The 25969-nt window shown below is 41.1% G+C and overlaps 1 protein-coding gene across 4 annotated transcripts in view; it reads left to right on the top strand.

Annotated features, from left to right (window-relative positions):
- The window catches only part of RAB30 (RAB30, member RAS oncogene family), a 75695-nt gene extending 52013 nt beyond the window's left edge, over window positions 1–23682 (top strand). For 3 of the 4 annotated variants that reach the window (XM_015074535.3, XM_015074546.3, XM_027039885.2), the window contains exons 2-5: window positions 6500–6600; window positions 9930–10013; window positions 16865–17048; window positions 21490–23682. In XM_015074535.3, coding sequence (XP_014930021.1) covers window positions 6508–6600; window positions 9930–10013; window positions 16865–17048; window positions 21490–21740 — 612 coding nt within the window. In that variant the 5' untranslated portion in view covers window positions 6500–6507 and the 3' untranslated portion in view covers window positions 21741–23682. Of the gene's footprint in view, window positions 1–386; window positions 6601–9929; window positions 10014–16864; window positions 17049–21489 lie in introns of those variants that run through there. The other variant, XM_053203748.1, reaches the window with a different exon arrangement.
- Window positions 23683–25969: the final 2287 nt, after the last annotated feature.

Here is a 25969-nt window from a genome sequence, read left to right as displayed (position 1 = left end):
ACACATGATATTATGTTTGGGGCCTCTGTTTCTACTAGATCTGACTACTCAAGTTTTCTCTGGGTAGTATTGCCCAGTAAATTTGAATTTCAGATAAACAGCTAATAACTTTTTAGTAGAAGTATGTCCCATGCAATATTTGGAACAAACTTGTGTTAAAATTTATTTGTTGCTATCTGAAATTGAAATTTATCTGGGCCTGCCCTTCCCTTCCCTCCCCTCCCCTCCCCTCCCTCCCCTCCCCTCCCCTCCCCTCCCTTCCCCTCCCTTCCCCTCCCCTCCCCTTCCCTCCCTTTCCCTTTCCCTTTCCCTTTCCCTTTCCCTTTCCCTTTCCCTTTCCCTTTCCCTTTCCATTTATTTTTTCATGTAGCAGCCCTACGTGGGTGGCAGCCCTGATTTCAGGTGCTATAAAATAACATTTACTTCACTGATGCTTCATGGAGCCCTAGTAGTGTGGAATTTTTTTTGTTAAAAGGTGTTGGATGAGAAAAGAACTCTCAGCTACAATCACATATGGTAAATCCTGGGTCATTATGGGAATTTTTAGAACCTTTTAAATAATTTGTTTTAAGTTTATTTGTGGGAGAAAAAGAGAGAGAGGGAGGGATGGGGAGGGGCAAAGAGAGGGAGAGAGAGAATCCCAAGCAGATCCCATGCTGTCAGTGCAGAGCCCAATGTGGGGCTTGAAGTCATGAACCATGAGATCATGACCTGAGCTGAAACCAAGAGTTGGACACTTAACCGACTGAGCCACCCAGGCACCCCTAGAATCTTTTAAATCTTCAGGATTGAGTCATAGTATTTAGTATTTCTCAAAGTTTTGTCACTGTGAAGCTATCCTCCTGCCACCCCTTACTTGAGTATTTAGGGTCATGGGAATAAATGTTGAATGAATGCTGAGAGTCTTTGGTAATCAGTTTTGTTTGTAGACCATGTGTTCTGGTTTTGGGTTTGGGGAAAATACCACTCTATAGAAAACAAAAAATTCTGCCTAATGTTATAATTGCTTTTGTTTTTAAAATCTATACATTTAAAAATCTATACATGTATAGGTCAGTGTATATAAACAAAAAAACTAGAAGGATGTATACCAAAATGTTAACTATAATTATCCCCAGGCAGGGATGTGGTTAGGGAAAGAGATTATAAGTGATTTTCTCTTCCTTTTCGTTTGGCTGTATTTTCTGCAATCAGTATATGTAACGCTTGTCATATATAGCTCTAGTCATATGACATTTGATTATTATATTTTTTTAAATGTCACTTTCCATGCATTATCTTATTTGCCTCTCAAGCAACTCAGTGATAATAGATTCTGTTATCCCCATTTTATGGATGAGGAGACTTTACACAGCTCTTTAGCAGACCCACGTCTCTTGATGTCATTACCCATGCTGCCTCTTTGGTATGAGAGAATGGCAGCACACGCTGTCCTCAGAAGGGCTGTGGTGCCTCCTCACCCAACCCCCTCGGTTTATAGTTCAAGGTTGAGACCCTGAAAGCGAAAAGGACTTGAATGAGACATGTGGTTTTTGAACAAGGACAAGTCCCCCAAACTATCATTTTCTGGAGCAGGGCTGGGAGAGGGAATCAAGCCACTGTTTACCAGAAGCCTTGACTTTATCTGTTATACTGAGCCCAGAAGGGTGAGGGGAAAAATGTACTGATGTGCAATGGAGAATACAGTGTGTGTGTGTTTTTTAAGGTCACTTTGATAAATGGTTTATGTTGCCAAGATCACATTGCTTTAGAATTTTTTTTTCTTTTCATAGTACACCTCATTTAACTGTGTCTTTTTTAAATGCATTTTTTTCTTTTCCTCATCTATTTTTCCTGTGAATCTTATTCACATATCCATTTATGTAGAGCTACTGTGGTGATTATGATGTTTGGGGTTTTGCGGGTTCATCTGAGTAGTGTTCCTGTTATTGCCCCATGCCCAATACTTAGTTACATGGATGAATGAATTGTGGGAGTGTTATTTGGGGGAAAGTCAGGGTCCAGCTCCTCAAAGAGACCTGGGATCAGAGGACACTGTGAAGAGTTGTGCTTGTGTGATCCGGAATCAGTGTGTGGCCCTATCAATGTGGCTGTGCTGCTTCGAGAGGAGGGAGATTCTAGAATATTGCAGCTCACAGGCATTGAGGGGTTCCATTCAGCTGAGCCTCCAGCCATTAGGACAGGTCCAGCAGTGCTGTCTACCACAGGGCAGGGGACAGCAGCATCCTACTTCAAGAGGAGCCAGGCTTTGGAGTCAGATGGATCAGGGTATGAATCCTGGTCCTAAGACCCACTAGTTGTGTGACTTCAGGATAACCTCTCTATGCCTCTGTTCCCTCCTCTGTAAGCTGGGGATGATAATAAAAACACCTCATAGGATTGTTGTGGGGATTAAATGAGTACGTACACATGGAAGAGTACCTGGCACATCATAAGTACAAATAAGTGTCAACGACTATTATCATTAACAGTGATACAACATAAAATCCCAAGAATAAGGACGCCTGGGTGGCTCAGTCGGTTAAGCGTCTGACTTCGGCTCAGGTCACGATCTCATGGTTTGTGAGTTCGAGCCCCGCATTGGGCTCCGCATTGACAGTGCAGAGCCTGCTTGGGATTCTCTCTCTCCCTCTTTCTCTGCCCTTCCCCCCTGTCTCCTGCTCTCTCTCTTTAGATAAAAAATCTAAAAAAAAAAAAAAAAAATCCCTGGAATAGTCAGTAGCATACCTTTTGACATGTTTGCTCCCCAGAGTAGGTGTGACTTTTGTTGTCAATTTAGGGCTGTGTGTCACTAACTGATTTTGAATGGGTTTCCCTCTCCTGGAATGCTTTCTTATCCCAGGGTGATTGGCAATGCCTGAGCTGTTGCCTTACTTACCAGTCAGAAGGGCTTCCTCAGACATAGTTTTCAGAGAATCCTGTGATCTTTTCAGTCAGCAATGTGTTTTCTATTAGAGACAGCACGGTGATCACAGCAGGTAACCCATAGTATACAGTCCAGCCTTAGCCACAGACAGCCCTGTGTTTTTAAAAAGACCAAACACTTTTTCCCCAGAGCTTTATTTAAAAACAACAACAACAACAACAACAACAACATTCAACAAAGCATTAAATTGACTTCTTATAGAAAGGAGAAGCGCCTTACTTTATCTTCTGTGACTGTCTCCAGGTGCTGGCCACATGAGATTTGACTGTCAGCATTGACTCTGACCAAGTAATTCTTCCCCTTCTTTCCCTGAAGGTGCAGAATTTGGACGCTGCAAACCTCTTAGGAGCCCTGTTTCTTGGGCCTTTAAATTTGGACATTCTCTGAATTCTCTGCCTTATGTCTTTGGCCTCTGCCAAAGATGGAGGAGTAAATGTGTGGCAAACAATCCAAGCACAGAAGGATGCTGTCTGGTCCTGTGCTCCCTGTTCACTGGCTTACGAAAGCAGTGAGTTGTGGTCCGTGTGGGACCCAGAGAGCCCCACGTCCTCCTGCTGTCTTTGTCCCAATCTCTGAGTTTTTTTTCTTCTCACTATTAAAGCTTTATTGAATTTTAATGAACATACTGCATCCCTGAATTTTTATCTGGAGTCTGTCCTTGATTCTTAATTAAACTACTACAGTGTGGTGGCAAGAGTTTGGGATGTGAAGCCAGAGGGAAGAGAAAAAGGAAAGCACATTTTATTGAGTGCTTGCCCCTTATCATTCAATTCATCAGATCTTTCTTAAGCTTTTGCCACAAGCCAGGCATTGGGAAAGGCACTGTAGGTAATGTGTTAAAGATGACCATGGGGGACTGGACCCAGCCTACCTGGGTTTGAATTTCAGCTCCACCAGTTAGGTGGGACCTTAACAACTTCTTATTTAACTTCTCTTGTGCCTCAGTATCCCCATCTGTCAAGTTAGGATGCTAATAGTGTCCACCTGTTAGGAGTGCTTTGACGAGTAAATGAGTTAGTAGTATAGAATGAGACGATGATGATGATGATGGTGATGGCAGCAAGGATGACAGTGACCTTGATGGGGAGGGGTTAGGATTGGGACTCAACCAGATAGACACATCATTTCTTTCATGTTGCTTATAGTCATGTGTGTGCATGTGTGTGTATAGGGTGGAGGTGCTGAGGGATGCACTTGGAGCCTAAGACAGATATAAATAAATCAATACAATGAAGCTTGGTGAGTATGACTCTAGGACAGGGAAGGGTATCATGCGAGCGTCCAGCAGGGGGTCAGCCTCCTAACAGGTCAGAGAAGCATACTAGACAGTGACTTTTCAGTGAAATTGAAAGGAGAAATAAAAGTTAGCTGGGCTGGGGGTGGTGAGGGGAGGTGTGTTCTATGTTCTTGGCAGAGGAACAGTATACGTGAAAGTCTGAAGAGGAAAGCAGCTCCACGTGTCTAAGGAACTGAAGAAATCCAGTGAGCCTAGAGCTCGGAATGTGAGCAGAGTGGTGAGAAGTCAGTTGGCAATGAAGGCAGAAGCCAGACCATGGAAAACAGTTGTTATATTGAGGAGTTTGGATGACTAGAGCCAAATACTATCCTCAGGGATTTCCATGAATTCCTTCAAGCATTACAACTCTGTGATATAGGTGTTATTAGCCCCATTTTGTTAATGGGGAAGTTGAGGCTCCAAAAAATTTTCACTTATCCAGAGGCATAGACTTAGAAGATAGTAGAGCCAGGATCTGAACCTAGTTCTCTCTGGCTCCAAAGCTAGAGTTCTTTTGATGGCAACCTATGCCTTCTGAACTTGAACTCTGGCTATTAGCTTTATGACTTCAGACTACCCTCAGTTTACTCACCTGTAAAATAGGTAACATTAATAAATGCCAGCCTCAGAGACTTGTAAAGACAAATGAAAATACATCTAAAATGCCAAGAATAGTGCCTGGCATATTAGCGAATTCCACAACGGGGGACCCTTGACAGAGAAGCGTTTTTCCTTCACAGGCCCGGTGAACTGAGAGAAAACCCCATGAGCTGCCATATGCATGTTGGCCTGGTTGTCAGTCATCTTTCCAAGGATGAGTTAAGACCCACATAGAAATCATCTCTGCACATAGGGAATCTCCTCCCCCTAGCTACTTGACAAGTCTCAGTGGAGTGGCCTCTCTTTCGACCCTGCAGCCCCGTAGCCATTTGAGCTTCAGCTCTGCTGGTAGGCATGATCCTGAGGCTTCCTTCAGCTCTCCCAAGCACCCTTCCCCTCATGGGCTCAATGGGTGTCCTTTTCCTCTTCCTCCAGAGTCCACCAGGCCTGCTCTTCCTGCACCTTATGAAATGAGCTTCACTGCTGGTTTGAAATATATTTGACTTTGTGGTTGTTGTTTGACTTTTCTCACCCTAGTCTCCACGGCAGAGCCTGTCTCATCTCTGTTTCCTACCATGGTTAGCCCAGTGCTATAGTAGGTACCCAATAGATTATAATGGTTTTCACCAGGATAGAGCTTTGTGGATACCAAGACTCTTCTGTACAGTTAAAAAAAAAAAATCTTTACAACTGTCCTCTGAAGTAGACACAGCATGTAGTATTCTTTTCAGCACAGTTGGAGAAATTAAGGCCTACACTCAAGCATTAGGCCTACTAATTAACTTTTTAATTCTACAGAGTAGACATTTACTAAATATAACTGTCCCATGCATGGGCTAGGAAATAGAGCCAAAAGATATAATCCCTTCCCTCAAGGATGAAGCAGACACTTAGTTTTAGGACAGAGGGATGATGAAAGTGTTTCAATTTATTTGGAGGAGAGCAGCAAAAAATTCAGAGAGAAAGAGATGCTTGCATTGGGCTTTACAGGATTGACTTGGTGGCACAGAAAGGGCAGGAGGGAGGGGATTCCGGGCAGAGGGAGTGACACATGCCACAGCCCATAGGAATGAGGAGCCAGGCACCTTGGAAGGTACTGCGGTGTCAGCCTGGCTGGCAGGAGGCTCTGCGGTGGTGGCAGGGGAAGATGGCGATAACTCCCTCGGTTAAGACTCCAAGACATCCAGGACTTACCAGGGACTGAGAGGTTTGTTCCTAGTTCCTTCCCTTCATTCAGTGTCCCAGTCACTTGGCATTCTTCCCAGAGGCACATACCACATGTGCATAAACCACCTAGAAGCTTTGGATGGGCTCTCTTTTGTCCCTGCTTCCTTGCACTCCCAGCTCATCTGCACATGGGTTTGTAATCTACTTTCCATGCTGAAAGAAAACAGATCTTGCTACATGAGTGACCTGTGACCTGACGACTTAGCAGAATAAAGGTTACCAGGTGAAAGGCCATTGGTATCATTTCCGCTCTGTGGCATGAGGTAACCGCGAAGGAATAAAGTTCATCTGTGACCAGACACCTGTGTTCCTGTCTCACTGGCAAGATCACCGTTAAACTGAAGAGCATTAAATTGCTCTTCGAATGAGTCAGATCCCTTGTTCCCGAGGAGACGAGCCTGGCGCAGCTTGAGCTCTGTGGGCAAGTCTGACCAGGCCCCATCTCACTCTTGCCTGTGTTTGCCTTGCAGCTGTGTAAATGAGTATGGAAGATTATGATTTCCTGTTTAAAATTGTTTTAATTGGCAATGCTGGTGTGGGGAAGACGTGCCTAGTCCGACGATTCACTCAGGTAAGAGAACTTGGAAGTCCAGAGTTGGGTTTCTCAGCCCAGCCTAAGAGGATGGGTGAGCGGTCCCAGTGCCGGCTTCTTGGCTGCTGGTTCTTAATGTGACCTTTGTGCACCAGCTCTTGTAGCCTAGGTCAGAGTTTTGGAAACCATCTCAGGGGAGCATGGCTCTCTGGGTGCACCAATCAGTCCTCCCACACTCTTGTTGCTTCCTTTGTGAAAGGGGCAAGTGGTTTTGCTTTTGGTGTGCTATTCAAAACAGATTATTAGATTAAAAATAGATTATCACTTAACAATCTAAACGTGTTAACCAAATGAATCTGGACCTCAGACTAAACCTAAATACTAATTAAACATTTTTTTCTATTTATTTATTTATTTATTTATTTATTTTTTGAGAGAGAGTGTGCACGCATGAGCAGGGGAGGGGCAGAGAGAAGGAGAGACAGAATCCCAAGCAGGCTCCACACCATCAGTGCAGAGCCCGATGCAGGGCTTGAACTTACAAACTGTGAGATCATGACCTGAACCGTGATCAAGAGTCGGATGTTTAACTGACTGTGCCACCCAGGAGCCCCTAAATATTAATTTTTTAAAAACTCAAATACAAATTAAGCCAATCAATCCCTTGCCTATGCCCTCTCACATCCTCCTAGGCAAGTGAGTGAGTCATTTTGGTTTAGAACCAAATATGCTGATGTTTTTAAGTCTATTAAATGGGAGTGAAATGAGAACAGTGAAGGACTATTTGAACGAAATTAAATGTTCCCTCTGGATTGAGTCCTTATCGTATGATCTAAGTACAAGTTCCCATCAGGGCTGCTGCCCTTTTGAGAATTACTGCCAGAGATTATATGCCTGTTTTTGTACAGAAATGAGTGAGAAATCATTCTGAAGTTGGCCTTCTTTTGTATTTTCCTTGAAAAAATATGAACGGCATCCTTTTCAGGATTATGATGCAGGCATCTTGCATTTTTTCATAAAATGCCAGTTGGGAAAGCTGAGACTAGCTGTGCTAAGGCATAGGACAGCTGGATGCCCTGGAAAGAGCACCAGCTTGAGTGTGGAGACTCGGGTCCTAGTCCCCACTCTGCGCTGGCCCATCCTGTGGGCCTGGATAAGTTACCTCCCCTGCTGGGCCTCCCTGCCACACATAAGGGACCTGGTGATCTCTGAGGCCACTTCCAGCTCTGACAGTCTGTGGTTCTCTGCAGAACTGGAGAGGCAGATTGGATAACACAGACGGCTTTAGGGCATAATCACCTTTGGAAATGCCAGGGATTTTCCCATGGTAAATGAACACGGAATAGAACTCATGCTTTTTACTAAGTCTGGGCCCGGTGAAATCAAAAGTAAGAAGCTACCAGGCATCTGGGCTTAGTCAGCCGCTGTGGCGTTATACTGGAAACTCCAACTGGTTTTACTTCCGCCTAACGGTAATCTTTTCTGCTTTTGGCAGGAGGACAAGACTGCAGAGTTGTAGAGGAGTTTTTAGTACCTTTATCAAAATTTCCTTTGACCTTGTTTTATTACTGAAATATCCCTTAGAGATTATTCAGCCTATTCCTCTCATAACACAGATGAAAAACTGAGGTCTACAGGGACAAAGGACCTCTCAGCATCATACGTCATGTTAGTGGCAACGATAGGATTAGAACCCAGGTCTCCTGCTTCTCAGCCTGGTCATTTTTATTTTCTGTGTCCTAACCTCTGAGACCATAGGAATATGGCTTTTGTCTTTAAACTTTGTCATTAAAGGTAAAATGCTTCCATTTTTGAACATTAATTTTTACCAATAAGCACAACTACCCCTTTCTTTTCTCTCTACTTTTTACCCCCACCCCATGCCCCAGACCCTTAACTCCTCCCAAAAGTAACATTCCCTAGAGAGGATTATGTTTGGTTTTGTTATTTGGTAGGCAGTTAAAATGAATTGGATTCAGCTGTTTTTGAGGCATGAGGAATTGGGGAACAAAATGATGGGGGAGATGCTGGGAAGGATCTGCTTTATTTTTTTGGCATTTATTAGACAGCAAAACAGCTGGAGTGATAAACTCGAAGCTTGGCAGCCTTGTGTTTGAGCCAAACTAAAATAGAAGAAAATTGATTCAATATTTGTAAGTAAAGTTATGAATGTTTATATTTACATCTTTTGCAGACATGCAATGGAATATTTTCTATGGGTTTGAAGCTCAGTCTTCTAAGTTCAAACTTTAATTAAAGAATTCTCCTGTTAGGGAATAGACTTAATTAAAGATGCCCCAATCTTAGCTGCCAGAGCTAATAAAGTCCATTTTACTTTAATTTCTGGCAATTCTGGAATAGAAGTGTAGAGGGAATGGGACTAGGTGCAGAGCTCTTCCTTAATAGAATTCCTTCCCACCTCCAGGTCCCTCCCTGAGCTTCTAGGAAATACTGTATACCAGTAACGCACATTGTACGTGTAATTTCGCTAAAATGGTATCTTTCTAGTTCACCTTTCAGTTTGAGGTACCGCTTTTTTTTTTTTTTTTTTTTTTGCTTTGTTTTCTTTTGAAATGCTTGCATCAGCCTCAAACCCACTGAATTTAAGACCCAGAGAAGGGGACTCGTTTGCCTAGGACCACACAGAGAACCTCGGGGCTCCCAGTTTAATGTTCTTCCTACTACACTTTCTCCCTGAATTTTATTTTCTGTGATTATCTTCCAAGTGTCATGGGCCCCGATCTCATGGAATTCTATATGTGTGGTACAATGCACTAAGGGAAATTGTTATCACCCTCAGGGCAGAGGGAAATCCAAAAGCTTCACTATCTCGTTCATGTTTCTTGTAGTGAGTTCCTGTTTGCTTTTTCATGTTGCTTGTCCGCCCCCGTGACTGTCCATGCCCTAGACCAATAACCGGTTTTAATCTTCCTGGAATTTACCTCTTTGGGAGCACTATCCTTTTTGCCCCTCTTCTAACAATCCTGATCTCATCCTGATGGCTTCATGCTCCTCGGTCTTACCCTTGTGTCTGACTTTCGTTTCAGTCTTTGAAATCAGGGCCCCCTCCACTTCTCCGTTCTCTCCCTTCACCCCTCTTTCTCCCCCTTTTTCATCCCCCTTTCAGTTTCTTTGTTCTTCTAGCATTCCTCTCTCCACCTTCTCCCTCCTTCCTCCTCCCCTCATACATACATACAAAATCAAATTAAACAAGGCTCCCCTGACACTAACCAGTGTCAGAGTTCTCTTTTCTTCCAGTTAACTCAGCCAAAGGAAGGGGCTGGTGATGGATAGCGAGCGGGGAGAGGGGAGAACATTTCATTTAGTTGAAAGATTTGCTTAATTATTTTCCTTTATTTCCTCTTTAGGGTCTTTTCCCTCCAGGGCAAGGAGCCACGATTGGAGTCGATTTTATGATTAAGACAGTGGAGATTAATGGTGAAAAAGTAAAGGTAAGATGCTAAGTGTTCAATCAGGCTTTCATTGTGCTATGTGAGAGGAAGTAGTGTTTTCGTAACATTTATTAAATCTCCTAATCAAATCCCTCATTGAAAATAATATACTCAGCCATGGAAACTTATTTCTAAACAGAGTTCTTCTATTCCCTTTGTAGATGTTGTGTTTACTCTTAAGAACAGCAGCCCCATAAAAGAGCCTGCTGATTCCCACTTTGGTTATGGGTCATTCGGTCATATGCATCACTTATTGGAGTTATTGTGTCTCCCACCATAACCCTATTTGTAACAGGGGAGAAATTCTAAGTGAGGGGTCCAGGAAGGATCCACTATCTCCCTTTTCCTCTCTGTGGCCTTCGGACTGTTGGGTACCTGTAAGAACCATGGTATGTCTGGTAACAGGAGAAGGGAGGTAGTGTTTATTGACCTAATATGTCAGTCATATTATTGACCTCACATTCATATTTAACTTAGTTCTTACCGTAATCCCTGTGAGGTAAGTGGCAAATTACCTTCCTTTTATAGGTTTCAGAGAGATTGAGCAACTTATCCATGGCTACACAGGAAGGAAGGGAGGTAGGCGCGATCTGAACTACTTTTGCAAGCCGGTGATCCACTGCCTCCCTGGGGTCTCCTCTGCTATGCAAAAAGAGGGGGGTGAAGGCACAATAGGCCTGTCACCTTGAAGCAAGGAAAGGAGGAAGGTGATGGGAAGAAATGTGGAATAACACTGAATTATATGGAAAGAGGGTAGAGAGGCTGATGGTTGGCTCTGTGCTCTACCTGCCCCTCAGAGTTAGTGAAATTCCACTGTCAGATCTTTCAGAGCTGAGTCCCATGGTGAGAAGCAGTGACCCATAAACAGCCAAATGAAAACTGCGGCATCAGAATTCCAACTAGATCTCACTTACGCATCCCAAGTTTGAATCCATGTCTCTTGCATCCTTCTCCCATATATACCTGCACTCCTGCCTTTAAATGCCTCAGGAAGGGCAGAGAAACTCCAGGGTGCTCTTGCAGCATTTCAGAGATATACAGTGAAGTGTTTAGGGTGAGGTTCCTGAGGGGGGACAGAAGCTATCCCACTTCTCTTCCAGCCCTGACTCCTCAAAGTGGTTCCTTAGGCAGAGGCGTCCACATCAAATACAATAGTGAATGGAGAACTGGGGGCGCTGGAAAACAAAGCAGGGTGTGAAACCCATGTAAATGCCAACCAGAAAGCTCAGAAAAACAGTGCATTGGGGTGGGGAGAAGGAGCTAGGGTGTGGGAGTAGGAAGGAGACAAGAGTGTGCGTCCAGGGAGCATTGGCAGAAGAGCCAATTGTAAGTACTATTCCAGCCGAGTGGAGGTGATGGCCACCCCTAGGAGTTGAGTAAGGATAACTAGTGTTTCAAGCATTTTACTTCCAGATGTTTGGGTTTCCTATTCATATACACATATATGTGTGAACTCATTCCTTTGACCACAAATGCTATGTGCCAAGCCCTGGGAATGAATAGGGGTGAATATTCATTTCCCCACTGTGATCCCCACTGTTAAAGAACAGGCTTTTTTTTTTTTCTGAATCCCCAGGTTTAGGTATTGCATTTATTCCATTTTCTACAAACCATAAGCTCATTGTTACGTGCTTATTATACTCAGCTAAAATCCATCTTTTCATAACATCTAACTCTACCATGAGACTACAGGCTCCCCAAGAACAAGGTTTGTGTCTTACTCATCTCTGTATCCATGGCATAGTTCCTATCCTGTTACCTCTCCTGGCCCCTAGACCTTCACCTTTAAACAGTAAGAGTTGGGGGCGCCTGGGTGGCTCGGTTGGTTAAGCATCTGACTTCAGCTCAGTTTATGATCTCACCATTGGTGAGTTTGACCCACGCATCGGGCTCTGTGCTGACAGCTCAGAGCCTAGAGCCTGCTTCAGAATCTGTGTGTGTGTGTCTCTCTCTCTCTGCCCCTCCCCCACTTGCACTCTGTCTCTCAAAAATAAACATTAAAATAAAAAAATAAACAATAAGAGATTTAATCTTCCAAATGCAGTCCTAATTAATTTGTTTGAGTTTTTTTCCAGCCATTTATATAGAATCAAGATCTAAAATAATGCTCTGAGAGTGGTGCCTGGTGGCTCAGTTGGTTGGGTATTCAACTCTTGATTTCAGCTCACAGTAGTGACATTGGGCCCTGCATTGGGCTCTGCACTGGGCATAGAGCCTGCTTAAGATTCCTTCTCTCCCTCTCCCTTCATCTTTCCCTTCTTTCCCTTGCTGGTGTGTGCGTGCACACTCTCAAAACAAAAATAAAAATAATAAAATAAATGACCTTCTTCAACCACATTAATCCAAGGGCCTCATTAACACATGGATACAAAAAAAATAATAACACGGGGATACATGAGGAGCAACTTCTTCAGTCTTTCAGTAGAAGAAGGAAGAGCTGCCCAAACTTCCCTAGGGAAAGAGTTTTTGTCTTACTGTTATCCTTGTTCTTTAATGTTTACCGAATACCTCTTCTTGGTGATGTTTAAGTGTCGTTTTGCAGGTAGTGTGCAAGCTTTCTTAGAACCTCGTAAGTCAGTGGAAAAGAGAATCTACGGGTGGTTTGTGCAGGATCACCTGCCTGGTGAGTGCCAGGGCAGCACCACAACCTAGGTCTCTTTCCTGACTTTCCATCACCCCGCCTCAGCCTCCCCTATTAAGGCTCATTCCTTCTAGGATAGCCTCCAGGACTGAAGGCAGGAAATCAAAGGTATTAGAAAAACTCTTGTGGCTGTTAAGCCTTAGTGCCAAGTCAGTAAAGGCAAAGTTGAGGCCCTTCCTTAAAGTGGTCTGCACCTGGGTAACTTGGTTGAGCATCTCATTTGGGCTCAGGTCATGATCTCACGGTTTGTGAATTCAAGCCCCACATCAGGCTTGCTACTATCAGTGCAGAGCCCTCTTTGGATCCTCTCTGCCCTTTCCCTGCTAGCATACACACATGTTCTCCCTCAAAAACAAAAGATAAAGAAAGAAAGGAAGGAAGGAAGGAAGGAAGGAAGGAAGGAAGGAAGGAAGGAAGGAAGGAAGGAAGGAAGAGAGGTCTGCATTTTGAAAATGACCTTGAGTAGAAAATGGGATGAAAACAGATGTAGAATTTTCTCCTATCCTTTTTTTTTATCAGTCTATCATAAATAAATGAGTAACAAACAAAGCTTTAAGCTCAGACTACAACATTTTAACTTTAGGAGATTAATTATAATATAAATAGAAGAGTTACTGACTATCTTTGTGTCAGGTATATATTACATAGATAAGAAAGTCTTTTGTTTTTTAATTTTATTTAAGTCCAAGTTAGTTAACATATAGTATAATAATGATTTCTGGAGTAGAATTTAGTGATTCATCACTTACATATGACCCCCCAGTGCTCATCCCAACAAATGCCCTCCTTAATGCCCATCACCCATTTAGCCCATCCCCCAACCTAACACCTCACCAGCAACCCTCAGTTTGTTCTCTATATTTAAGAGTCTCTTATGGTTTGTCTCCCTCTCTGTTTTCATCTTATTTTTGCTTCCTTTCCCCTATGTTCATCTGTTTTGTTTCTTAAATTCAACATATGAGTGAAATCATATGATATTTGTCTTTCTCTGACTGACTTACTTTGCTTAGAATAATACACTCTAGTTCCATCCACATTGTTGCAAATGGCAAGTTTTCATTTTTTTTTTTTAATGTTTATTTATTTTTGAGAGAGAGGCAGAGTGCAAGTGGGGAAGGGGCAGAGAGAGAGGGAGACAGAATCCGAAGCAGGCTCCAGGCTCTGAGCTGTCAGGACACAGCCTGACGTGTGAACTGCTAGATCATGACCTGAGCCAAAGTCAGACACTCAACCGACTGAGCCACCCAGAGGCCTGAAGATTTCATTCTTTTTGATCACCAAGTAATATTCCATTGCATATATATATATATATATATATATATATATATATATATATATACACACACACACCACATCTTCTTTATCCATTCATCCATCAATGGACATTTGGACTCTTTCCATAATTTGGCTATTGTCAGTAGTCAATGAACATCCATTCATCCATATATCCATCCTGTAGTATAGTAGATGATATGCACCAAGAATAGGTAAAGCATTTTTGCCCTGTAGGAACTCGCAGTCAGCTAGCTCAAACATTTTATGTGTGAAACCTTCCTTAATATCCTACTAATCATTTAAGCAGCATTAATGAGTCCTTTCTTTTGATTCCATAATCCTTTGTTCATCCAGGTAGCCATTATTTAATTGTGTCTACCATGTACCTTGTACCCTGTTAGGAAAGCACACTGGAGTATAAGGTTCAATAAGAGACAGCCCTTGCCCTTAAAGTACTGAGTCTAGCAAAGAGGCACACCTATGACTACAATACATTATTGAAACAGTGAGACAATAGAGATAAGTAGTAGTGCAAAGAAGAGTGGAGACGAACAGTGTAGCCCCATGCTGGACATGAAGGTGGTTAGAAAGCCCATGACTGAACTGTTGAGAACATACTGACAGCATGAGACAAAAACTAGGAGGCACTCTCTCCTGCTGACACCTCTGTAATAGGACATCTCCTATTTTATTATGGTTACTTTTCTAGGTTTGTCCTCCCTGTAGACTGTTTGCTCTTTGAGATTGGGCATTATGTTTTATTTGTCTTGGGATCCTCCCTGTACCTAACATAGCAGCGGGCATATATTAATGACGCAGAAATGCTGAAAAGGAACAAATGAGTTGTAGAGAAAATAGTGAAACCGAACTGAATGATGAAGGCAGTGGAATATGGATATCCTTAAAAATCAACTCTGAAGCTAGAAACAGACAGCCCCCTATGAGAAAGCAGCATATTATCTTGGCAAGGCCATACAATCACTATTCTAGAAAATATTTCAGTGGTTTTTAACTCTCAAAGCTGTTCTCAAGATGTGCCAATCATGAGAACATACTGATATCTAATGATTGACAGTATTAAATTCAATAACAAGTGTTTCTCAAGGCTCATTGTAGCATTAAAATAATAGTCTGTTGTTCTAAGACACATCCTGGCAGAGGGGAACCACGTCCCTAGGTTTGAAGCAGAGCAGAGAAATAGCTTTTGTCCCAGCAAAAGCCATAACATCTGTAAGGTTGCCTTCAGCACACAGACTTTCATGTACATCATGAAAAGCAGCTGCGACTTCAGATCAAAGGAGAGCCTTGTGCCCCTGTTTGGGGGCAGGGACCACCAGTCCCTCATTAGTCTCCTGAGGGAAACTGGTATGAACAGAGGGTGACACCAACTGACTCATCCTCTCTGGATGCAGATGTATATTTAAATCAGTCTCTGGGGGCAAAGGCAGCATGGTGGTGGAATGTGTCCGCACCTGGGAATGAGAAGGTCTGGAGTCCGAGCCCCAGCTTTGTGAGTAACCAGTTAAAAGGTGGAGGGCAGGCATAAACTTGCCTACCTCACTGGGTTGTTGTAAAGATTAAAGGAGACCTGTAATAAGTATTTGAATGTTTGGGGTGCCTGGGTGGCTCAGTCAGTTAAGGGTTTGATTCTTGATTTCAGCTCAGATCATGATGTCATGGTTTGTGAGTTCGAGCCCCTCATTGGGCTCTGCACTGATGACATGGAGCCTGCTTGGCATTCTCTCTCCCTCTATCTCTGTCCCTTCCCTGATCATGCTGTATCTCTCTCTCTCTCTCTGAAAAAATAAACAAACATTTTTTAAAAACCTATTATTACAAATAAATGATTTGAGTGTGTCAGGCGTCATGAGGGAGAATTACAGGGTGGGGTGTGGGAGGAAATATGTGGGGATTGGAGGTTGGGTATGGGCAACCTGACCTAATCTGAACATTCCAGAAGGTGTTCCCTGAGGAAATGATGTTCTCTTAATGGGAGTGAATGCCTTTTGTGAGATAAGGTTTATGCATTTAGAAGGGAACATTCTTACTATTGCTGATGTTATTCCTCAAGGCCTTGTGCATTGTTCTAGAGAGCTGTTCTCTTGGCAGCCTTCTCTGTGCAGAGAAATTCAGGGAGAAGTGATGTTTACTCTCTTCTTTGTTATTAGAAAATGTGAACTTTCAGTAGGCTTGCATATTACTGACTCCTTTTTCTAAAGAAACTACTGAAACCCAGAGATTAAGTGACTTGTCCAAGATCTCAGTGCTTCAAAGGGGTGGAGGGAAATTATTTTCTCTATCCGCCATGGCACTGTTTCTGTTTTCATTAACAAAGATAATATCTTAATAGATGCATTGAATTTTGAACTGGGAAAGGTGGTTGAGGTTGGATGTTCTCCTGCTTCAGTTGCTGACTGAAGTGCCAACTATCATAGAATGACAGTCTGCCCTGTATCCTGATGTTTGTAATATGTTGTTGTGGTCAAGAACATGAACTCTGGGACCACAAAGCCTGCTTAAATTGGCTCTGGAATATACTGGCTGTGACACCCTGAACAAGTTATTTAATCTCTCTGTGCCTCAGTTTCTTCGTGTGAGAAATGGATATGGTAATAGTACCTACTTCATCGAGTTGTTACATGTAAAATGCCTAGAGCTTGACACATAATAAATGCTCAGTAAGTTTTTTTTAAAAGGATAAAAGAAATTCTTGGGTAACAAAACAAATAAAAAGCCGAAAACAAAAAACAAAGCAAGCCCCTCTCCCTAACCAGGCATACCCAACACATTAAAAAAAAAAAAAATGTGCATTTTTTTTTTTTAAGGGCAGAAAACAACCATGAAGTTGAGTGACGTGTTTCCATTTCTAAACCAAAGCAAGGCAATACTTTCTTTTCTGCTTCTCCAACCTGATCTTTCTCTTACGTTTTTACAGCTTCAGATCTGGGACACAGCAGGTCAAGAGAGATTTCGGTCCATTACCCAGAGTTACTACCGAAGCGCCAATGCCTTGATCCTCACCTATGACATAACCTGTGAGGAATCCTTCCGTTGCCTTCCTGAGTGGCTGCGGGAGATAGAACAATATGCTAGCAACAAGGTCATCACTGTGCTAGTGGGTAAGTAAGGACTAATGAAGAGGGAAATTGGTTTGTGGCCATCAGAGAATTTATAATCACATAATACCTATGCCCTGGTATCTTCCAGCAATATAGTCTACAGCTATATAATTCATGCAGTCAACATTCAGTTTCTCCTGAAGTTGAAGAGAAAATGAAATAGGTCATATCCCAAGGTGATGGTTTAGAAAAGTAAAGTGGAAAATATTGCTGATTGATTTTTCTGTCAATGAAGGCTCTAGGGAAGAAGGTGGACTGCCATGAGATTTATGTGGGCTGCTAAACGTTAAAAAAAATCTAGTTACAAGATTGTGGAAACTGCTGGTCTAGAAGTAAAACATGTCTTGACAAAGAATTTGTTTTTGAAGCAATTGTTTATTGCCTAAAAAAATGGACTTTGGGTAATTTTTTCTCTTCTTACATTCATGCTGACTTGAAAAATTCTAATTTCAGAAAGAATCCACTAAAGGAAATTCTGCACTTTGTTTCATCTTGTAGGAGGGTCGAACCTGTTTAGCATGAGGGAAAAGCAGAAAACAACCCATGATTTTCTTTTGTGACAAATACACCCATTAGAAAAGAAATTGATGGTTAAAAACTCCTCTTGTGGTGATGAAAAATGTTAATAATATATAGCTGTTAAAATGTTTACTTCCTAAAAAGGAACATCACTATATATTCTAGCAAGACTTGAATTTTGGAAATCAGGGTAGAGAATCTCAGAAACATTGTTAAGTTACAAATTATGGTTAACAATAAGCTAATAAGTAAATACTTCTGTAAGCATTATAGCTAGCATACATGTGCCAGGAATCATATCAGAAAATTTATGCGCGATGATTCGTTATTTATATACAAGGAAACCAAGGCTTAGAAAGGTGAAGCTCTTTGCCTAGGGTTGCACAGCATGTAGGATCAACTTCAAACCCTGTATTTGTCCAGCTGTAATATTCTGCTTTATAACAAATTGCTGGACTTTTCTTTCAGGCTGCTGGGTTAAGTATCCACCTGTCTATGAGCTAGTACTCTATGCCCATTCCTGAAAACCCTCTTGCACATTGGAGAATGTCTGTCATGAAGCACTTGAAAGCACCCGTCTCAGGACTTGGGCTTTCTTTCTATTTGACAGAAAGCCCTTGAGAACTTGAGCCAAAGCATTATTCCTTGGGATTCTGTCTAAAGAAATTAAATGGAAGTTTGATGGGAAATAATTAGTCCACTCAGTATGAAAGAGGCACTGGCTTAAAAAAACAAACAAACAAAAAACCTTTTTATTCTTGAAAATTTCAAACATAAGCAAAAGTAGAGAAAACAGTATAATGAACTCCCATGAACACATCTCAGCTTCAATGATTATCAACTTACGGTCAATTTTATTTTATCTGTTCCCCCTCTTTTCTGTCTGCCCTTCCCTTCAGATTATTTTGAAGCAAATTCCAGATCTTCTATTAATATATCTTTCATTAGTTCAATGAATATCTTTAAAAGATTTTTTGAGAAAGAGAACCTATCCACAATGCCGTTTTCACACCTAAAACATATTAACAGTTCTTGAATAGCATCAGAAATTTAGACAATGTTCAGATCTCCTTGATTGACTCCTACATTTAAAAAAAAAAATTGTCCAAATCAAAGATCCCAATAAGGCTCATATGTTCTAATTGATTTTTGTGTCTTTAAAAAAAAATTGTTTTATGTTCATTAAGTTTTGAAAGAGAGAGAGACAGAGCATAAGTAAGGGTGGGGTAGAGAGAGAGGGAGACACAGAATCTGAAGCAGGCTCCAGGCTATGAGCTGTCAGCACAGAGCCTGATGCGGGGTTCGAACTCACGAACCGCAAGGTCATGACCTGAACCGAAGTCAGACGCTCAACTAACTGAACCACCCTGGCACCCCGATTTTTGTGTCTTTTAATTCTCCTTTTATATGTTAGTTATCCCTCCATTTTTCTGCCTTGGAATTTATTTGTTAAAGCATATGTTAATCCTCCAGAGTTTCCATGTCTGAATTTTGCTATTTCACCACTATAGTGTCATTTAACATGTTCTTCCATCACCTGTATTTCCTGCAGATCTGTAGGTAAATTTAGAGGCCTGATCAGATTCAAGTTTTTTTGTTTTTTTTTTCTTAGCGAATATACTTCCTATTTGATATTCTGAGGTACAGTTCTCATAGGACAGCTAAGAAAAAAACTTGATTGTCTCTTTTTTATTTCCCAATTTTAAAATAATGAGTTGCTTCCCTATTATCTTCCAAAAGTCACTACGGAAATTTTATATTTTTAGTATTATTAGAGATTTAAATATATGCAGTATTTTCTAGGCTCTTGCAATTGTAATTATTGAAGGTCCAAATGTTCCAACTGTGGAGCTGCTTCAGATGGTCTCCTGAGTCCTTTTGACATGACCTCACTTGCTTTCTGGTTTAAGGGTTCCAGGCACAACCAGCACATTTCCTTCCCCGGACCTGGAATTAGCCATTTTTTCAAGACACACATTTATTATTAATGGCAAATTATATTTAGAGGCCACAACCAAAGTGATAAGAATCTTCTGTACTAGTAGCTGGTCATTGTTTTTAGGCTTTTCAGTGGACAGAACTAATGTGTGTGTGTGTGTGTGTGTGTGTGTGTGTTGAATTCTGTAGCACTCACAGGGGGTTGTCTCTTAGGCTCCACTAAGCACTTTTATTCACAAGACTACTATAGGCCATACTTGGCAGGACATTCACTTAGAAGGATTCAGAACAGGAAATAACAGCTTAATAGTAGGTCAGCATCAGGCATTACTCTTCAGTGGAAGTAATCCTCAATAGCAGTCCACATAGCTGTCCAGGGCCTTCCGGACAGTTCAGGTGAGGAAAAAGACTCATGTCAGGCACATGATGGGCCTGCCCTGGCCTAGAAGCCTCAACAGGAGCCAGTCTCTCTTGTCACAACTCTACAAACCTGACTTTCAGAGTCTCTTCAAGTGAGGAATCACCACACTACGGGAAGCCCAAAGTTGTGGTTTTCCACTAGATATTTATAATTCATATGTAGAATTCCCAGGCCAGATGGAATTTGACCTGATGATAAAAGGTCACTTTTATCATAAGCTGTGTTGCCAGGTAACATGGTTGACATATCACTTTTGTCAGGTTTCCAGGAGAACAGAGGTAGAACATTTTTTAATGATAAAATCCATCATGAATTATTCACACTGATACTTGCATTTGTAATTCAGGACTGTACAAATTTTACTTAACCTCATTAATCTTTTTTTAATTAAAAAAATTTAATGTTTATTTTTGAGAGAGAGACAGAGTACAAACAGGGGAGGGACAGAGAGAGAGGGAGACACAGAATCTGAAGCAGGCTCCAGGCTCTGAGCTATCAGCACAGAGCCTGATGCGGGGCTCAAACTCCCAAACCATGAGATCATGACATGAGCTGAAGTTGGATGCTTAATTGAGCCATCCAGGTGCCCCTTTAACCTCATTAATCTTATATCTCTTTTTCCTTTTTCCCATGCCCAAGTCACAGGACCATGACACCAACACAATTACTTATTTGCTTTATCCTCTAATACCCGTATAGCAGCCACAGAATAACAATACTCACACTACCACCGACAGGACGATTACTACAAGAGTTCAAGGGTTTTTCCTTCAACTCTTTTTGTCCTTAGGGTATATACCACTGAGGATACATGGTTAAAATACCAGAGAAATAGTTCCTCTCTGTGTGGTTACACCATTTCATGATAAACAGGTTCATTTGTTTCATATTGCTTTCCATTCTTAGGGATTGCTTTTTAAATTTAATTTTGTATTAATTATATAGTTTTAATTGTACAATTATGTGAAACATTTCTAAGATTCTGAAGTCAAATCTATTAGACAAAGTGTAGAGACATCTAGTTTCTATCCTTTCCTATCTCCCCAACCTTGCTCCTTTCATGAGTAACCATTATCTTTAAAATTAAAATGTTGGCTTATTCTAACATTAAAAAAATAAATTAAGTCTGTAAGTGTGCCCGTGTGTATTTTTTTTCCATCCCTTTTGCTTAAGCAGTTGTATATTATATACCTTTTTTATACTTAGGAAAAGTAGAACAGTATAGCAGGTATACGCTTAACAGTATATCCTAATGTCTCATTCCATGGCAGTATATAGAGATATTCCTCATTGCTTTCTACAGTGGCAAATAACTGCATTGTGTGCATGTGCCATACTTCATCAAGCCAGTGGCCAACTGGTGGTCATTTGCGTTTCCAGTTATTTGCCGTTACACACGACACTGATATTTTAAAATAAACATTCTGGTAATCACAGCCACATTTGCTCTGCTTTACTTGCCCATCTGTCTGATTTGACTTCAGATTTGAAATTGCATTTTGATGCCTCTGAGCCTGTAAAAAGTCAAGTGATGGTTCCTTCTCTGATTTATCCCTGTTCCAGGCAATAAGATTGATCTGGCTGAAAGGAGAGAGGTCTCCCAGCAGAGAGCTGAAGAATTCTCAGAAGCTCAGGACATGTATTACCTGGAGACCTCGGCCAAGGAATCAGATAACGTGGAGAAACTATTCCTTGACTTAGCGTGCCGCCTCATCAGTGAAGCCAGGCAGAACACGCTTGTAAACAATGTATCCTCGCCCTTGCCTGGAGAAGGGAAAAGCATCAGCTATTTGACTTGTTGTAATTTCAACTGAAGGCCGATGCAAGGAGAAGCGAAAGGAATCAGCAGCTGCCCTGATGGGCCCTGAATTGCTGGGCAGATCTGGTGATGACTGTGGCTCCCGCTCTTAGACCCTCTGACTCCTGTGGGATCCAGGGCTTACACAGCATGGCAGGCCAAAGGCTTTGTCCGCAGGCCAGCATTAGCAGAACATACAATGGTTTCACCCTTTCGCAGTCAGGAGTTGGAGCAAGGAGAAAATTGCGCTAGACGCTCCATGATCTGCAGAGCATGTTGCTTTTGTTCTTTTCAAAAAGCAAGTAAAAGCGCATTCCTGAACACAGTCCAGGGGGAAATGTACTGTAGGGACCCCTCCTGCACGTCAGTGGGTGCATGTGGGGGCTGTTCTTTAGGGCTTCTGGGGGCCCTGGTTTTCTTGTCTACCAGATAAACCAAAACTGGGAAGGCCAAGTACTGTCTTTGTGGTGCGTGTTGATGACTCCACGGAGACTTTGAAAAGTGTTATTTCTCTTGTCCACAGGCACTTTCAAGAACTTTGGGATGTAAAAATGAAACCTTTACCCCATGACCAACAGTAACAATCATTGGTTTAATAATATATACAAGCCCCATGACTCCTTCTGGTGCTAATGATTCTGCTCTTTCACAGACCAAACATTTTAGTACATTGATGTCCTTAAATGTATTATATTGAAATAAAAAAATAATAATAATAAGGGAAGTCCATGAATCAGCACTCTTTCTCAAAGTCTCCTTACTACCTTTTCTAGGGTAGATTTGTTGGAAAATAAAATACTATTCCTTTCATGTTCTTTCCCCTCGAAATCTCTACCATTTTATTCTTCTCTTCTCCCATCTTTCCTGCCCTTTAAGTAAATGAAAACACTAGAAAAATGAAAAAAAAAATGGTTGATGATATTCTAATAAAAAAGACTATCTCTAAGACATTATGAGTAGTATGAGAAAACAGACCAGATCTGACCAAAATACTGTGGATTAATGGACTGCAATGCAGAGTTCTAAGCAGAGCACAGTCCTTGATAGCAGGTGACATCTTTTACTTCCTGGTACTATCCATCTTGGACAGACCAAGGCTTAGAATTTTGTACATGTTTTTAGTATGATAAGTGACAATAGCAACAGATGAAAAGTCTCATGAACCATTTTTGTATTGTCAAGAACCTTCGACAGATTCTGCTTGTGGAAGCAGGTGGAGCTGTCTTTTGTCACCTCCTTCACGTAGTGATGTTACTCTCAGACTCACGACCATACGTTCTATCTTATTTCCTTTCCTCTGCCTTTCTTTCCTGGTCTTCTCCTCCTTTCCTCTTTTCCTCTCTCCCTTCATATGCATGTGTTACTGCAAATCTCCAATTCAAATGGAGGTGTATATGCCTTTACTTAGCCAATTTTAAAACAAGACTCAAAATGGAAGATGTGCTGCTGAATATGTGTTACTAATTTCTTTAGTGCCATACTTTGATGCCTTCCAATTTGTTCACCGATATAAATGCAAATTGGGGAAATCATTAAACCTGTATGCTGTTGATGCTGTCAGATGTTTCTGTAGCTTGCTGCTTAGCATCACTGAGGGCTGAGGAATGGGATAAGGATATGATATGCAATTCTGCTGTTGTTGTCGATGGTGGCAATCTCGGTCCTGATATGTTGATATTTGAAAGCTATTTAATTTTAAAGAAATGAGACACGTGGAGACATGATGTTGATAAAGCATTTCCAGCATTTCTCCAGCAGATTTCAGAGTGACTCATCTTTTGTATAGAGATTATATACATTGTTTAAGGGGTTGATACCTTTGGTTGGCCTCACTGTGTTTGTCCTGGTCCTCTGCATGACAGAAGGAGATCTCAGAAGTTTAAATTGCTTTTATTTTGAATCTGTGTCTACAGGAAAGAAAAATCATCTTAATAAACACCAACCAAAATCAGTGATAATTGTTGCTTTTCCCTCCCCATTTCTCCACTAAGCCAGCAACAATAAAAGTATTCAGAAAACAAGCTGATCAAAGTGGGCAGAAGAACTTCTCTTTTTAAACTGTGAGGAAGTATCCCTAAGTGTAGATTTATTGTCTTTCATTTAGGGCAAAAATCTAATTAATATCCCACATCATGACCCCACCTTAGCAGCAAGTGTGTTGAAACTGAAGCTGCTTTGAGAACTCAGATAGGACTTTGTTAGATTGGGCAAATTTGGTCATAAAACAACAGTTTCTAGGGCTACTTTTGCATCTGAAATTCTTCTTCCTTAGGGCTCAGTATTCTCTGTCCACCCGTGGCCATACTCATAAATAAGGGGATTAGAAAGTTCTGCTCTTGGGCCTTTCCTTCCCTGTTACTCCTCCCAGCCTTTCCGTATCTTACAGTCACCCATCCATGGCCCATAGTGGAGATACATGAGAATTTCAAGCTTTTCTCCATGCCCCGACCCCTAGTTGTGTGAAGGCCTTATGGACACTTGCTCACTGACACATTTCAAGTTTGAGAACAATCCCTGACAATGTTGTAGGTGCTCAATAAAAGCTGAATGAAGACTTTGTGCCAAGTGGAGCTTTGCCAGTGAAATAGAAATTTCTCAAATAGAACTTGAGAAAGGGTCGTAATGAAACGTGGTTATCTTAACCTAGACCAAGACCTAAACTTACTGGTTTGCTTACTAGTTGTTATTGCCATGGCAACATTTGCTAAGATGAGCCTTCTTAAATAAAAATGAATTCTTACTTAATGGTGGATGAAAGAAAGAGTGCTTTCTCATTAATTTAGTTTGGCTTGGTCTGACTCACACTACCAGAGTCCGTGTCCACTTGCATTTTTGCTGTAATCTTTTTCTTCTTTTAATAAAGTTACTAAATATATGGCAAAACTTTTTTTTCAATTTCCAGTGAAAACACATCATATTCATGTTATGGAGTCAGGTTTGGGAGAATCTGAAATCTAAAAGCTTGCTGATATTAATGATATTTTATATGGCTTTCTATAGGCTGCATCCTCAAAGGATTTTGTGTTTTTTCCTTTACCTACATAAGGCTTTTTATTTCTTTATATGCTTTTATTATTTCTAATGTATTAATATTTAATATTGATTTTGCGGGGCCACTTATCCTTTCTGTGGATTAGAGTAGGCCATTAGCTCTCCTGGCCTTTCTTTTTTCCTGTCTTTTCTAGTCATTTCATGTTACTATCTCTTCCTGAGTAAAGCAGCAAGAATAGAACTAGAAATGAAAGTCAAATGGATTGATTTGACAGTGTGTCAATTTCTGAAAGAAACATGAAAACCACTGGCCAAAATAATATATCTGAGTTAAGGTTATTTATTTTAAGCAATTTAGATTTGTTGGAGAGAGGAGGCAGAATCTGACAGAGGACTGGATTCTATTTGTGAATGTATACCTTTGGAGGACACTGGTGACTTCCAGGGTTAGGTCAATGATTTGTCTCATTTACCTTCTTGGCTATTCCACAAGCCTTCCAGATTAAGCATCAAATTTCAGCTAATGAATCATTCTGAATAGATACCAGTTGCAAGTGATTTTGAATTGCTCTTCTGACTAAAGTGAAAACATCTTTTTTAATAAACTAAGCCACATAAGATATCATCTTGTAACCAGAAAAAAAACCCTTTCATTTTCTCCCCCCACATATCAAACCAATGGCTTTAAAGATAGACATTTTCTGTTTCTTAATCCTGCAAAACTTGTTACCTTTCATAGCTGTTAGTACTTTAGGGAATACTGCTCTATTAGCTTCTGGAAGAGCTCTTCTAGGGTTTGCCCTTTGTTTTCTTTAGAATTTTTTTTTTTTTTTAACTCCAACTGGTTCCTTACTCTCCTCAACCATGGTCCTGACAGATGTGTTTTAATGCAACTATAATACTTTTGAGACTTAACTAAAAATTCAAAAACAGTAAAAAGACATGTTTATCTCATCGTTCAGACAAACAGTACTCCACATAAGCAATCAGGTTGAACACTAATTTTGGGATAAGAGAAAGATGTGCTTTCTTTTCTTTTTTCTTTTCAAATTTAATTTCTGTCCCATGAGTGTATTTGTGTTTAAAAGGAAAGCTGCCTTCCCTTACATTCGTCACACTATGTAGAAAGCACACTGAATTAAGAAATTATCATCCCTTCAAACAATACAGTGATGTTAGAACAAGAGAGATGACGGTTCATCTTTCCTAAGTCTATTTATTACATTGGAATGCTACAATCATTTTTGAGAGCTA

Source organism: Acinonyx jubatus, chromosome D1, assembly GCF_027475565.1.
Source record: "Acinonyx jubatus isolate Ajub_Pintada_27869175 chromosome D1, VMU_Ajub_asm_v1.0, whole genome shotgun sequence".
In the NCBI taxonomy this organism is placed as follows: Eukaryota; Metazoa; Chordata; class Mammalia; order Carnivora; family Felidae; genus Acinonyx; species Acinonyx jubatus.
This window is presented reverse-complemented; position numbering and strand designations above follow the sequence as displayed.